Genomic DNA, 16,418 nt, shown 5'->3' on the forward strand with positions numbered 1-16,418 from the left:
TCAGGCTGAAATGCAGATTTTACACTATATTAATTCAGCCTGACATTTTGGTCAAGTTGGCCTTGTCTTGAAGAGGGGTAATTTTGTTTTGTTTTGCCCTCACCAATCAGCAGAGATTTATGCATCCATCCCACCCTTCCCACCAAAGTTATTTTCAGTTGATCAGAAGCTGTGATTGCTTGGAGCAGTTCATTTTAAAGCTGTCCTCCAGTCAGAAATTAATTTATTTTCTTGTTCCTACAGTCCAGTATGTAACTTGCACAGTGTGATGTAAAAACTTGAAGCCACCAGTGCATATTGTGAAGTAGGACTTTAAGGAAGTGGTCATTTTAGTGCAATTCATGATATTTCTCCAGTTCCTCAAGTTGTTTTTGTGCCTAAACCACATCATTTTAAGGAAGACTAAGAATTTTTGAAGAGAAATAACTTGTGCTAGTGCCATTTGGAGGACTTGTTGTGAGTCCATTATGGATGGAATTCCAAGAACATTGGCCTGTGTATACTGGCAACTCTTACTGGCAACTCTTTCTATTATGCTTGTCTGAGGGTAAAAGCTCTAAAGGCATGTGCAAAGGGTAGGAAGGCTCTATTATTCTTTGGAGATTTCTTTTGTGCTTATATTTAAATCTAATATAATTTTACTAGCTATGTTTACTATTCTCAATTATCAGCCTTCTAATAAGCTAAAGTATAAGTGCGTCGGATTTAGTTAACCCTTAGATGCATAAGTGGGTCTAAAATGACCCGGTGAGGTCGTTTTCTTGCAATATCATGAAAAGTTGTTATCGTTTCATATTCCAGGTATTCCTCAAAAAACATGTTATTGATATAATGCCATTTAAATTTTTAACTTACCTTTTATACATTTTTCGAAATTGTACTTTTTGTATTACTACTCCAAGCTTCCATAAGTGGGTCAAAAATGACCCGCATTCATTTCTTATGGGACTTCATGGGAATCTTTGATTCTTATCAACTGTGACTGTCAGGAGTATGTATTCTGTGGACCACACAGACTATATCATAAGTGTCACCCCTTAGGAAGATTATTTTACACAGCAAGATCTGATACATGTAAGTATTGTCTTCTTTTTTACCTCAGAAATGTGTGTGTGCGTGTCATTCATGACTACTGTGTGAAAGAGTGTGTGTTATTATCATCTATCAACAAGTTAGCCTACTTTAAAGTTAGCTCACACTGACATCACTGTATGCACTGTGTGTGTGTGTGTGTGTGTGTGTGTGTGTGTGTCAATCATGACTACTGTGTCAACAAGTTAGCCTACTTTAAAGTTAGCTCACACTAGTTAGCAAACTAAGCTAGCTAACATTACTGTATGCACTGTATGGGTGTGTGTGTATCATTCATGACTACTGTGTGAAAGAGTGTGTGTTTCTTATCATCTATCATCAGATTTGTCTCTTTTATTGTTTGCAAAACTAGCTACCTAACCAAGCTAGCTAACATTACTGTATGTTATGTGTCTGTGTGTGTGTGTGTGTGTGTGTGTGTTTGTATGTATTTATTTATATTGCTAATTATTGATCAATAGGTTTGCTTATCATTCAAAACCTTCTCTTCCTTTTATGTTTTCTCATCCAAGGTGTCATGGCTGCTAGGTATACAGTTGAAATGGTCCTACAGATGCTGGATGAAGAGGCAGTTATGGGATTTGACTAGAATCTGAAATACACACACACAAACACAGACACAGAAACAAACACACACACACACACACACACACACACACACACACACACACACACACACACCACAGGCATGCACAAACACACACAAAATGGATATTGACATTGTTCTTATTGCTGTTGAGTAATTTTGTAATGTTGACAGTTTTCAAAATGTTAAAAATGTTAAAAAAGTGAAAAATAAAAATATTTCATACGTGTAATCATTCTTGTGTGGACCAAAATATAATACAAAGTATAATACCAATGATTATTCTTAACTGAAATGACAAAAATGGCATAAAAACCCATTGATTCTAATACGGGTCATTTTTGACCCACTTATGGAAGAGTGTAGGGTCCAGTTACTCATGCATCTAAGGGTTAACTGAACACTGCTGCCATCTGTATTTGACGACCTGGGAATGAGAACAGACTGTGAAGTGTGTCTGTGAAGTCCCTCCCTATCTTAAGCCAGTGTGTCATGGCTCTGCTCCCCTCCTGCTCCCTTTGCTCCTCCTCCTTCCCTGTGTGCCTGATGAGGGTGCGGCCTCCATTCTCCTCACCTGCTGTCTCACCTGCTCTCAATCATTCATCATGCCTCAGCCTTCAAGTACCCGGTTTTCCTCCCACTCATCGCCAGATTGTTTCAGCCAACTTAGTGGTAACTTTCGTGGCTCCTTTCAGTGTCTAGCTTTCCACTACATGTCCACCCGTGATTCTCCTGCTCCAGCTCCCTTGTCTAACCGTTTCTCTCCTGTGCTCCAGGAACCCTCGTGTGCAGTTCAGTTCCCAGAGTCAGTCTCCTGTGCCTCCGTGTCTCCGGTCTCCCTTGTCATTTCACCTGCCTGTTCCTGCCGCGGCCGCCCCTCTTCCCCCCCAGTGTGTGTGTGCGGAATAAAGACCCTTAAACCGTCCATCTTGTCTGTGTGTCTGCTCCTGGGTCCAGTAACTACCCCTGTCGCAGCGTTTGGTTTGACCCTTTCATTCCAAGCTTGTGGGCAAAACTATGGTGGCCGCGAAGAACGCAAAAGCCCCTCTTCATACAGTTTGATTTGTCCGTTCTGGGCTACAGTAGGAACACGGCGGATTCCATGGAAGGTGACCTGCGGTGTCTGTAGATAAAAACAGCTCATTCTAAGGTAACAAAAACGTAACAATTCTTATATTCAGGTGATTATACACTAATGAAAATTCCTGTTCCTATAAATATTATATTCCATTTCTGCAAATAGGTCCTCCAACATGTTACACATTGGACCTTTAAATTTAATTTCATTGGCTTTTAGTGAAAACAACAAAGATGATAAAATGGTACATCGTGAGACACCTGTGTTTGGGGTAAACATCTGTATACCCACCTTTTACAGACACTCCTTGTGGTCTATTTGACAGAAAACCTCTAATCCACAAGGTAATTATTTAAGCCTTCATTTGTCCCATTAGTATTATTCCCATTTCCAGTGGGCCCTATTTATTTGCAAATTAAGTGAGCGATCCTGTCCTTCATCAGACATGACAATAAACTCCATTAAAAAGACAGGACAGTTGGTTTCAAAGTGATCAACTTTGGCTTCGGGTTTGATCAAACAAATAGTTGTTTTAACCTAGATGTCAAAATTCACTGTCACAATAGAGTTTGGTTTCAAATCTTAGTGTGTTAGAGTATTTCTCTCTTAACATTAAATATACACGTGATTAAATCAACATTTAAAGTTTAAGTCAGAAAAAAACATAATCTATTCATCAACTGTGGTTTAATGAGCTAATCTGCTTCATCAGGACTGTGGGGCATGTTTTTTTTATAAAATCTGATTAACAGTGCCGTCTTTATGGCAACATAAGCAAATAACCCAGCAACTGCCATCAGATTCTTAATCACATCTTCACAGCTCATCACCATCACAGCCTCACTCACCAGAGAGGGCCTGACAGAAAAAATACACAACCATAAATCTCTCATGTAAAACCACCAATATTATTCTAACTTTTCTTATAATTATAATTAATTATTGGAATAACACTGACTAAACATCTTACCTAAATCTCCATTGAGTAGCTGTTCTAGGGCTTTTGATTACATAGCATTTTTCTCAGTGTCATAGAACTGTACAAGTTAAAATTTCTCAGAGCATTTAAAGGTCTTCTCATTCATATTGAACTTAATGACTTAAAGGTCCAGTGGGTAACATTTACGATGATCTATCAGCAGAAATGTACCTTAGAATGAGTTGGAGAAAAGCGTATTTATCTACACAGGGAGTGGGAAACACAAAAGGCCCTATCTAGAGCCACTGTTTGGTTTTTCCATTCTGGACTACTATAGGAAAACATGGCAGTTCAGCATGGCATACTCTGCCAGAAGAGGATCCGCACAAAAACACAACAATTCTAATTCCCAGGTGATTATGAAAACACTGAATATTGAATATTGTATTCTGAGATGTTTTAGCTTCATTTCTGGGGAGCTGTCATGTCATCCACCTTTATATACAGTCAGCTGTCCTCATTAAGCTGGTCCCCTAACTCACAAAAAGCGAACAAGTGGTGATAATCAAAAAGAAAATCATCGAAGGAATCAAAAGTACCCATTGTGTCAATCTAGAAATGTTTTGTAATTGCACAGGTTTTATCCAATCATTTTTATGTTCTGTGTGTGTGTATTTTTCATTTTTCAGCTTCATTTTCCACCAAGAGTGTTATTTTGGCCAACTATTTTATTACACATTTAACAGTTTTCAGTTCAATAAATCCTACAAGTTATTTTATTTTCAGTAAAGCAGTTCAAATATATTCTCTTTGTAAGTATACACAGGGTGTGAATTCTCTTCATTCTCTTAAAAAAGTTTAAAATGGGGCACTTTGCTCTAACTCGGAAATATACAAGGTCTTCAGAGTGATGGTGTCGATCCACTGTCCATAGACCAAGTTGACAGCATCTACTCTCTTGACAGAGAACTGATAGTACCTGTCAGGTTGCAGGTCTTTGACCTGTATGTTGTATGACTGGCATATAGATTTAGTAAACTCGGCATGTTCAGTAGTGGTTGGGTGAAGGCTCTTTATGTGGATCTCAAACTGTTCATCTGGCTCCTGCTGGCCTGCAACATCCCAACACAGATGCACAGTGTTGGACTTCACGCATGACTTGAGCCTGTCAAATATCACCGGCATCTTGACAGTCAGTGATACAGTGAGCTGTGGTATGGGGAAGTTGCCTGTGTTGAGGATGAGCTGGTTCTGCAAGTCCAGTGGTCCAAGATTCCGAGTCATTCTGCTCTCAAAGTCCTTCACATACTGGTGGGTTTGCTGGAGCTTCTTCTGCATAGAAGCTGCCATGTTGCTGTCCACCAAACCCTGGTCGTACTTCAGGATGAAGGTCTCTAGCTCCTGACAGCCCCTGATGATCTCATGGTAGAGCATTCCCAGAAGAGTGAGGAGGAGCTTTACCTGGGTGTTACCCAGGGTCATGGCACTCTGCAACCTCTGCTGGTCAATGAGAGACCACAGCATCTGGTCAGACAAATGTACTTGCTGCGTCTGGTCTGCAGTTGGTAGCAAATCCTCGCGCAGGATTTCCAAGTAGTACGAGCACCTCTGCATGAGCCGCAGTTTTTCCTGCAACATCTTGGAAATAAATCACATAAACTCATGAATCTCTGCATCAACTGCTCGTACTGTAACATATCCCTCAGACAGCACATGTACACTTGAAGGTTTTTAAGGTTTAAAGACCCAGTGAGTCTAATTGACTAATTGGCAAATATTAAAAAGCCAAAAAACAACACAAGATTTTATATAAAATTATAGCTAAAAACTCTATTTTACTTGTAAAAAAATTACTGTATTTTTAGAATATTACAGTTTAAAAATAAATCAATTATATTTAAATTATAGTATACTAACCATGATGGAGGTTTCACTAAGTCTGGTCTCGAGCAGCTGTAGGATTTGGTTGCGGAGGTCAGGGAGGGTGTCCATCTGAGTCCTGACCTTCTGGGCTCCACGCTCGTCTGAGCTTGAACATGTCAGCATGACTTCATCCATGGTAACTATAACAAACATTCACAGCTGTAAGGCAAATCTGTAAATTCTTTGGGCATTTTCTAAGCTCATTGTAACAGATTGATCAGGGCCTACTGTATGGTTTTCTGTGCTGTATTTGGATGAAGTGTATACTCCCACATACTCATAATCAGGCCTCCATTTATCAATAATGTCATAAACTGCCTAATGTGGAATGTGGAAATTATAATTTATAGACCCAAGCTTGTTTGCAAATATTTATAAGGAAGAAACAAAATGCTGTGGGATGTTTATGCTCCAAAATATAATGTTAGTTTATATTTCACAAGTATGAGCAATAAACAAACAACAAGGATTATTGTTTTTTTTATGTCCTACCATCAAGTCTTTCAATTCAGTTTCAGTTAGAGACAGTGTGTACAGTAAAGGGAAACTGACATTGAGCAAACCAACTTTGCATTGCTGTCATTGTACAAAATATTACTTTTATTATCCTGTCATTTAATGATTAATTAACATAATAAAAAGTGTGTGATAAAGGAAAGAATGTATGATCCGTCCTCTTTTATTGAACATTAAAATTCCAGATGTTACATGGTCGTTGTATCTTGAATGTTGACCAGCAGAGGGAACTAAAACATTCCAGCCAATGAAATTATGACAGATTATCAGATGTTTACCATAACCACTCCAAAGTCCAAACTCATGCCTACACCCAACCAGCCATTAACACACCCATTCACATCTGTCAACTACAGCACCACAAACTGAACGACTATAATGACATTCCACAACATCCTAACGTTACATAAGGAGATACATCACATTCAAAATCGAAATGTAAGTTAATTACCAGCCATCTATACATTGCTATTAAATATATATGCTATTTAATAATATTCTGTCATTTCCTTCCACTCCTTCTCTAGACATTCAAATTCATTGTTTATTAATGTTACGTTCTTAACAATATGAAGTTCTATATTTCTCTATAGACCCCTTCACGGCTCACGTCACAGGAAAACTTGAGGTTCGCACTGCGCATGTCGGGGTGTGAGTTTGCTAACTGGCAGCTATTTCAACCCTGGGGTGGAGGGAATCCCCCCTTTGAGAGTTTTCTGGGGGGTTTTGGATGATAGCTTATGATTAAGATCTTATAAGTCATTGTGTTTTAGCAATAAACTCATTAACATAATGAGAAATGAGTCTGCACGTCTGCGAGAGAAAACCACAGTCAACCTAACTGAGTTAGCAAGCTAACCAACATTTTAATAATTCCCAGCTAACGTTACTCATCAGGGAAGTGGGAATGACGTCAGTAGAATTAAGATTAATTAACATAATACATGTTCCTCAATATCCTCGATATAAGTCCTCAATATCAATGCTACAGTTACACAAATCTCTAAAGTGAACAACTTATGGTTAGCCTGATACAGCTAACTAACAGTTAGCTAGCTACTAACGTTAGATCACTACTGTAAAATTACAATAAACTACACAATACTATTACTATATTTGACATATACAACAATAATTAAGCCTACCTATTTTCCTCTGTTTTACTTCCTGCTGTATAGTTAAATGGCAACTCCTGTTTATAGTTAAAATTGTTCATGTTGCATGGTAACAGATTATCTTCCATGGTTACGGAATGACAGCAGCAGCCTGCCTCGCCTTCAGCTTCTGTTATAAAGTTAAACAGATAGTGGATTTGTAGCCAAATCAAAATAGTGTAACCCCAACTATGCCAATCACTGTCACTATTAAAATTATACCTCCAATAGATAATCAATGAATCTAAATGAACTGTAAGTTACCAATGTTTCCTGAGTTTAAAAAAGTCCAATTATGTAAGAAACACTCAAATACTGTAGGACTATAGCTTAACAATAATGAGTTGTCTACATCACACTTGTATAAGCTGCATACTGTCTCCAAGTGCTTGCTCATGATGGGAACCGTTGGGTCTCTGTAAATAAGACTAGACCAGCTCTATTTGAAAAGTGCCCTGTGATAACTTCTGTTATGATTTGGTGCTATACAAACAAACTGAACTGAATCATGATGTAAAACCTAGAAAAATGAACACCTCAACATACATTAGTGTGATAAGAACTACCTAAAATGGAGGAAACCATCTATGGGAAAAATGTATTTGATGTGATTTTTTTGTTTGGACCATGTCCCATGTTAACTATTAACATGGAGGCAGCAGGCTTTATGACCTATATTGCAGTCAGCCACCAAAGGGCGATCAAGATGTTTTGGCTTCACTTTTGGAGAGCTCTTATGTCATTCATCTTTATATATGTCAATGCTTTAAATCTTTTGGACATGAACGTCATTGTGTTGTCTGTGAGACCATATCACAGCTTAGAAATGTTTTTATCATAACCATACCACTGCGAAGATAACCACGTTGAGGTCTTATCACAAGCATTCCAAAGAGATAGCCTTCTGATAACTACACTACAAGAGAAACCAAAAGCTGAGTTCAGATAGAAATGGTGATAGTTAGCCCTTTTTGGGAGGCCAAAATGGGAAACCACTGGTCGCAAAACAACATTTACAGTACAGTCTCAAAACAAAAGCACCACAGAGGAAAGCAGAACACATTGGCTAATGGGCATCTAGAACAGATGCCTCCTAATGGAGGAAATGCAGGCCTATCAACAAACATCCAATTAGAGTTCTGCAAATGACTAAGCCCAGTGGGCCGCAAAAGTAGGTCTGTCTCAACCTATTTTTGGGTTTTATTATTGTTTGTTAATTGTTTATATGAATCCGCATAGCAAGAGCATGAATGTGCCTCTAGTCTTCCTGGGGTCGATACAATCAATACAGTACGAAACATACTATGACTATTCTGTTACATCAGATGAGATTGGGTTAGGCCTTGAAATTGTGAACAGTGAGTGTGTGAGTGTGTGCATTCCGTCATTATGTTGTACATGTTAAATGACTTCCACAGACGAGTAAGACATGTTTCACTTTCCAAATGACATTCATAACTGTCATATTTTTTATGAGCTGGTGGGAATTAGTCAACCTGTAGGCTTGTTCTTGATTGACTCAAATTGAGCAACATACAAGGATAGAAGGTAATTTACTTGTCATTTTACAACGCAGGGTTGTACACCAATCAGCCATGATACTGTGAGCTCTGACCGTTGAAGTGAATAATAAATAATAAGCACCACAAAATTATTTCTGTTAGAGGTGGAAACAATCCACGAAAAAGACGTGGCTACACAAGACAAAATCAAAACTCTTGATTTCACATGTTTGTTTTGCCTTAATTGGCAAACAAAGTTGATTTTCTGATTCATTTTCAAATTCTGATCAAAGATAACTCCAAGATTCCTGACAGTGGTGCTAGAGGCCAGTTCCTTTAATGCCAATTTGATGCTCAAGTCTCTGTAAAAGAATATTATGGTCAATGGTGTCAAATGCGGCACAAAGATCTAATAATACAAGTGCAGAGACAAGTAATTAGATTATATTAGATTAGATAGATACTTTATTCATCCCCAAGGGGAAATTCACAGTTTCCAGCAGTATCCACAGACTGATAATAATAACAATAAAAACAACAACAGGAGGTCAAATGCAAATAAAATAAAATAGAATATATAGCAAAATAACGAGCATTGGGTGAGTGTCCTAAGGTGCATGGTCAAATCCAGTGCTTGAAAGGCCTAAGGTGCAACCTCCCCTTCCTCTCTAAGATTCTGGAGAAAGTAGTCGCCAAAGAGTTGTGTGACTTTCTACATAACAATAGTTTATTTGAGGATTTTCAGTCAGGATTTAGAGTTCATCACAGCACAGAGACAGCTCTGGTTAAAGTTAATAATGACCTTCTGATTGCTTCTGACAATGGACTTGTCTCTGTACTTGTATTATTAGATCTTAGTGCTGCATTTGACACCATTGACCATGATATTCTTTTACAGAGACTTGAGCATCAAATTGGCATTAAAGGAACTGCCCTAACCTGGTTTAAGTCATACTTATCAGATCGTTCTCAGTTTGTACATGTTAACGATGAATCCTCCATAAATACTAAAGTTAGTCATGGAGTTCCACAAGGTTCTGTACTTGGACCAATACTATTTACTTTATATATGCTCCCTTTAGGCAACATTATTAGGAATCACTCCATTAACTTTCACTGTTATGCAGATGATACGCAGTTATATCTATCAATCAAACCCAATGAAATTAATCAATTATCTAAATTACAAACATGTCTTAAGGACATAAAATCCTGGATGACCTGCAATTTTCTGATGTTAAACTCAGAAAAAAACGAAATTCTTGTTCTTGTACTGTCTCCAAGTGCTTGCTCATGGTGGTACTGTTGGGTCTCTGTAATTAATGTTAAGGAGTTCGGTCTAGACCTGCTCTATTTGAAAAGTGTCCTGAGATAACTTCTGTTATGAATTGGCGCTATAAAAATAAAATTGAATTGAATTGAATTGAATAAGTAGGTGTTCACATAATGCAGGGTGCACTGCGTCAAGGTGGTACAGTTTGATACAGGGCAGACATATTGGAGTTTAGAGTTTTATGGTTTTCCTCCCCTGGGTGGAGTTGTAGAGCCTCATGGCGTGGGGGAGGGACGATCTCCTTAGTCTTTCAGTGGAACAGGACAGTGACAGCAGCCTGTCGCTGAAGCTGCTCCTCTGCCTGTAGATGGTGCTGTGCAGTGGATGCAGTGGATTGTCCATGACTGACAGGAGCCTGTTCAGCGCCCTTTGCTCTGCCACAGATGTCAGTCTGTCCAGCTCTGTGCCCAACACAGAGCCCGCCTTCCTCACTAGTTTGTCCAGAGGGGAGGCATCCTTCTTCTTAATGCTGCCTCCCCAGCACACTACTGCATAGAAGAGGGCGCTCGCCACAACAGTCTAATAGTTTTTTGCAGATGTTGAAGGACGCCAGCCTTCTGAGGAAGTGTAACTGGCTCTGACCTCTTCTGCACAGGGCGTCTGTGTTGGCGGTCCAGTCCAGCCTATCATCCAGGAGGTATTTGTATGTCTATACCAACTCCACATGGTCACCGTTGATGCTCACAGGTTCTGGGTGAGCCCTGGGCCTTCTGAGGTCCACCACCATCTCCTTGGTGTTGAGGCGCAGGTGGTTGGAGTCACACCATGTGACAAAATCCTGGATGACACACATGAATATGTGTGTATCAAAAATGATGATCTGAAATTCCTAAGCTATTGTTCTAGAGGTATTTCCTATCATTAAAACAAAAACGCAACCAGTGACTAACGACTAAAAGAACTATGTTAAAAAAAACTTGCACTATTGTCTCATACTTTGACCAATTTGGAACATTTTAATGGATTTGTTCTTAGATCAGGTATCATTTAAATGTTGTAAAGGAAATTATAAAGTTTCACTGTGGACATTAATGGATTAGTGGTTCTTGCTTTTAAGACATGTTAGAAACCTTAAACATATACACAGTAGGCCTATATCTCAGCATTTGGTTCACTTATGTGAAAAAAAGTAAATGCTAAGTAAATTGTCTAATAAAACAATGGTCAGGCAACAAGGAAAAAAAAGAATCCTATTAAATATGTATGAATGTTAAGATTTGTGAAAATAACATAATACAGACAGAGAATTGTATATAGTATATAGTTCCCTAAACAGGAAATAATCTGCTCAAAATTCATCCAAATCACTCGCTTTACACAAACTCACTATTTGTTCTGAATATAATATGAAATATCCATAAAATATTTCTCTCAGTCAGGGGTCATCAGGTCAATACATGATAGAAAAGCAGTATCAGGTAGTTTTATTTACACTTCTACTTCAAGTTGGCAGATAAAATAATAAAAAATAGGCTGCAGTCTGTACGGCTGGAGGAGAACAAAGTCAGCTTCTTTCCCAGATTGCCATTCTGACACTTGGCCACAGCTGCTCTGGCTCTTGTATTGAATCATAAAATAATAAATGTCACTGTTAATATAATCCCTGTCTCCGGAGCATCCATCTGTGGTATCTGTTTAGTTGTGATTCATCATCAGTAACAGCATTCGGTCTCTATTTTATCACTGTTTTGGCTGGTTTTACATGTTGATTTACATAATGCTGTGTGGATGGTGACACCAATCATTTTGATTCTAAATTCTATCCAAGTGTTGACTTCGAATTATTAGGGGTATGAAACAAAGTCATAACACACAAGCATAAAGCCAGAATTTTAAAAAATCCATATCAAACACATGCATGGCATGGCAGAAACTTTGACAGTGATTTGTCTCCACCTAGTGGTCAAATCCGATTCTTAAATTCAGCTAACTGCTTTCACTTGATGTCCTCAGTGCTTTCACTTTCGATTAAAGTTTAAAATTTCACTAGCTGCAATTCAGTCAGACATTTACATCGGTACCTGCCAATCACATGAGCCCTGTCCTGTATGAGCACCACCCCCTTTTATTATTCCCTAATTAAGCCTATAGTTAGTATATACTGTACACTGTATGCAGTAGCAGTCATTTTACCACTCCCATTTGTTAAGTCACCCTATGTAACTTACCAGATTACCAGTACGCTGTTTGACTATCCAGACTTTAGCCTCCCTTCCTTAGCCCTTCTAGTACTGTTGATTGTACTGGGTATTGGTACAGTGGATTTTGTTTACCACTCAAAGACTGTCTTATTTACCTCTGCCACCCCACCTGCACTTGGGTTCAACTCAGTGCTCTGTGGACTTAGATAACACTCTCTTACAGACTATTTCCCTTTGGAACTGTGTCAGATTGATATGTCCTACAATAAAGTGATAATAGATGTTTTCAGTGCACCTTTCAAAATCTCACCTCACCTCAAAAGCTCACCAATATAAATTTGATTTACAGAATGTTATCCAAGTTCAGTATCTTCTATAAAATATATCCTCTTCTAGACTGTAAATATCGTCCCATAAGAACCTGAGTTCGGTATAAGTGAATTATAAGTAAACGAACTGATCTTTTTTGGTAGTAGTGGTTTCTTTTCTGTGGCGTCCCCCAAGGCTTCATGTTCCCTTTTTTTCTGTGTGTACATGTTGCCACTGGAACATATCAGAATCTCAGGAAGAGCTCTTCTGACTGTTCTCAAAGACTCAGCTCAAGACTAAAGGTTGCTGGGCTTTTGCAGTCTGGGCTCCTCTACTCCGAAACTCCCTGCCTGAGGATCTTCTTATTGTCCCGGTTTTTTATCAGTTCAAAGGCAAACCAAGCCAGGAAATACAAAATCCAACAAAATAGAACATAAATTCCAAAAGTAGAAAGTCCAAAACACTGAAAACCGCTGGGGAAAGCGCTGGAATATTTGATTGAACTGACAAAGACGATCTGGAATTGAAACAAGGATACAGACAAGTAAATACACTTGTGAGGGAAAGATAAGGAGGCACAGGTAACACTAATCAGGCAGACACACAAGGAAGGACTCTTTCAACATAAAACAGGAAATAACTAGACTAAACCCAAAACCATGACATCTTTATAGGCACGTTGTGTTCTCAGATCATGGTCAGAACTGTGAAAGAAGAATAGTCTAATAGTCATGTTTTTCCTGTCAACTGGAACTTGGACTAATCTGAATGTGAAAAATATGAGTGAGATTAAAGGTCCAGTGTGTAACATTAACACATAAGAGAAGCACTGAACGCAACAGAGACTAGTGCTTCCACAGGATACACACTAAAGGCATGGCGGATTATTCAACCGAATTTGAAGACATCGACAACGAGTGCTTCTCTTATGCGCTCAGAATTTTCTTCCAGCAACAACGCAAGATTCACTTCACATCTCAGAGAGTTCAACTGGTCGCATGACTGTTTTCCCAAGATGGCTCCCGCCTGTATACGTGAACGCTACTGTTGTTCTAAACTATCTTTTTAGTAAACTGTCTGTACACTTACAAAGTTCTCAATGCTTCGGTTTACAGGTAGGGGCCCTCATTATGCTACCGTGTAAGCGTGGTGCTATTTTGAGTCTTGTTAGTGGTATAGAAATAGTGATTTCTTTTCACTTTACTCTGTGCCCCATTTACTAGCCTGGCAGATTTATACATGACTATGATGATTCCATTAAGATCAAACTGTACTTCAGGTCCTGCATTCATACATCAACAGAGGTTCGCTGACTGTTTTGCTTTGGGGTAATGTGTAGAGAAAGAATCTCAGCTCTCTCAGCCCACCACAGAAATCACTGTTTAACATCAAGTGAATCACCATTTCCCCTTGAAGTTGACTATATTCCTTTCTCCACATCTGTCCACCAAACACAGACCACCAGTGTGTCCACCTGGCTCTAGTTGCAGTGATTTAGCATGGAGTATGTAAACATAGATTACTCATTCAGACTAAAATAATCTCAAGCATCTGCTGATACAATAACAATAGCTCACCGGGCGAGACGGTATCCATGAGCTGCCTCTTCCTCACCACAGATCATTTCAGACAAAATAGTTCTCATGCTTGGTTTTTCGTACACTCAGCAAAGCTGCAGAAGCAGGCAGAGTGAGTCAGTATATTTTGATTGGAAACTGCAGAAACATGAACATTTAAGCATGCTCTCAGCTTGCTACAGCTATGGATTTCTGCTGCCTGTGTACTGCTGTCAATGCGCAATTCTGCCTTTCTGATACTATGAAGTGAACACATGTTATTATTCATATTTGCTCTAAGAAGCATCCAGATCTCAACAATGAGAAGAATCCTAAAGAAGACATGCAGTACTGTAAACTCCTATACAGACAGGGCAAGTTATTTTTTAAATAAGCTTCTTCGCACACAATTTCAAGTCCATTTATTTTCTGTAATTTCTATTTCTTTCATGCATATTGATATTTCAGCATTTGAACCAAGTCTTTCTTTTAAGGTATTACATTAGCCAAAACATCTTTTATGTAACATGTAATGGCCTCACTGCATTGTAAAACCTGATGAATCAACCTGAAACTGATCGCCTTAAATTTCATGTAACTTGGGTAAATTAAGTTTATTCTACCAATTATATTCACTTAACTGAAGTTAAAATTAGTATGTATATTATACTCATATGCAACATTTCTCTGAACTTATTTCAAATGTTTGAGCAGAATGTATCTGAATAAACTCACCTAAATGCATTTTCTTTATATGTTACCACCAAGTTGAATTTACTTAGTTTTCTTCCACATTACCTGTCAGCTGACATACAATAAAAACACAATTTTTAATTAACTGATTATCAAAATGCTAGCACATTAATTTGCTGTTTTTTTATGTGACTAACATCAAATCTTTACACTTTGAGGGATCATTAAGAATTATTTGGCTAGCATAATTGGGCTTATGAAATAAAGTGAAAGAAAAACAAAAATGGAGCTAGCTACTAAGCTGTACAGCATTATAGTTTCCACAATTAATTTTTCAGTTGGGTTTAATTCATGTGAATGAGTTGCTCCAACTGTTCTGGAGGATTTATTTATGTATAGTTACTTCTTTTATTTATTTGTATTGTCAGGTTTTACAGCGTGTGTTGAAATAATTTCTTCATTGGACTTTTCTTCTGTTTCGATATATATGTGTTTTGTTACTGCATAATGGAAAGGTACTCTATCATGCAAAAGGATGGATTACCAATCGGGCAAAGCATATAAATGCCCCAAGAGCCTCAGGTTTAATGTGTTAGTTTGTTGTATATTATTTGATTAAATGCACCTGCATTTGTTTTGCCTCTTCACTCCCAATAAGATAATCATTTCAAACTCACACAAGCCCACCAAATTGTATTTTATAGTGGAGATCCCACAGTTTTCAACAGAATGTGTTCAAAATAAAAAAACATGGATTCTCAAACATGGGTTTCACAACAATCCAATACAGGATGAGATACGGATGCAGAATTGTTACTTTGTGTGACTATATATATATATATATATATATATATCTGTGTGTAGCATTAAGGGGCTACAACTTTACAGGGGGGCCTTCTTGATTTTAAGGGTTGTAAAACTTAATTTAAAGTTTGAAATATTATTTAAGATAGCGTCTATCAAAAATTATAATTTAAACTTTAAAAATTACAAGACCTGAGCACAAGCTATATTCACAGAGCCTTTAGTCAATGCTAAACTGCCTCATCCTGCATTAAAACAATGGCCAAGTATCAAGCAGAAGAAAACACTGAATTTGTCAGAATTATTAAGTATTTATAATTGATAAAATAAAAAAAATAAAAACATAATACAGACAGGTGTGCAAAGAAATCCTAAAAATATTAGAAAAACTCATCAGTGTGAAATGTGTCAATATCTGTACTCATAAATATAGCAACTTTCAAAAAACTTGTTTTGTGAATAGTTTATCAATTTCAGGCTTAAATGAACAACTTCCAGTAAGCCCAGTTTAAATGGTAAATAGACCTGTACTTGTATAGCGCCTTTCTAGTCTTCCGACCACTCAAAGCGCTTTTACACTACGTGCCACATTCACCCTTTCACACACATTCACTCAGCGATGGCAAAGTCCATCGAACCGAAACTAATGCATTCATACACATTCACACACTGATGCACAGCATCGGGAGCAATTTGGGGTTCAGTATCTTGCTCAAGGATACTTGGACATGTGGCAGGAGGAGCCGAGGATCGATCCAACAACCTTCCGATTAGTGGACGACCCGCTCTGCCTGCGAGTCACAGCACGTTTC

The 16,418-nt window shown here is 38.1% G+C and overlaps 1 protein-coding gene and 1 long non-coding RNA gene across 4 annotated transcripts in view; one reads left to right on the forward strand and one right to left on the reverse strand.

Moving 5' to 3' along the window:
• LOC127371863 (fibronectin type III domain-containing protein 11-like) overlaps positions 1-16,418 on the reverse strand; it is a 145,904-nt gene that overhangs the window by 127,630 nt on the left and 1,856 nt on the right. The window contains exons 1-4 of one of the 3 annotated variants that reach the window (XM_051415047.1): positions 14,131-14,167; positions 7,260-13,070; positions 5,593-5,738; positions 4,386-5,313 (exon numbers count right to left, since the gene is read on the reverse strand). The exons of 1 other annotated variant lie outside the window; for it this stretch is intronic. In XM_051415047.1, coding sequence (XP_051271007.1) covers positions 4,534-5,313; positions 5,593-5,733 — 921 coding nt within the window. In that variant the 5' untranslated portion in view covers positions 5,734-5,738; positions 7,260-13,070; positions 14,131-14,167 and the 3' untranslated portion in view covers positions 4,386-4,533. Of the gene's footprint in view, positions 1-4,385; positions 5,314-5,592; positions 5,739-7,259; positions 13,071-14,130; positions 14,168-16,418 lie in introns of those variants that run through there. One more of the 3 variants, XM_051415046.1, reaches the window with a different exon arrangement.
• LOC127371885 (uncharacterized) lies at positions 589-2,603 on the forward strand. Its single transcript, XR_007886468.1, has 2 exons — positions 589-1,074; positions 1,605-2,603. It is a non-coding gene; the product is annotated as an uncharacterized LOC127371885 (long non-coding RNA).

Source organism: Dicentrarchus labrax, unplaced genomic scaffold (assembly GCF_905237075.1).
Source record: "Dicentrarchus labrax unplaced genomic scaffold, dlabrax2021, whole genome shotgun sequence".
Classification (NCBI taxonomy): Eukaryota; Metazoa; Chordata; class Actinopteri; family Moronidae; genus Dicentrarchus; species Dicentrarchus labrax.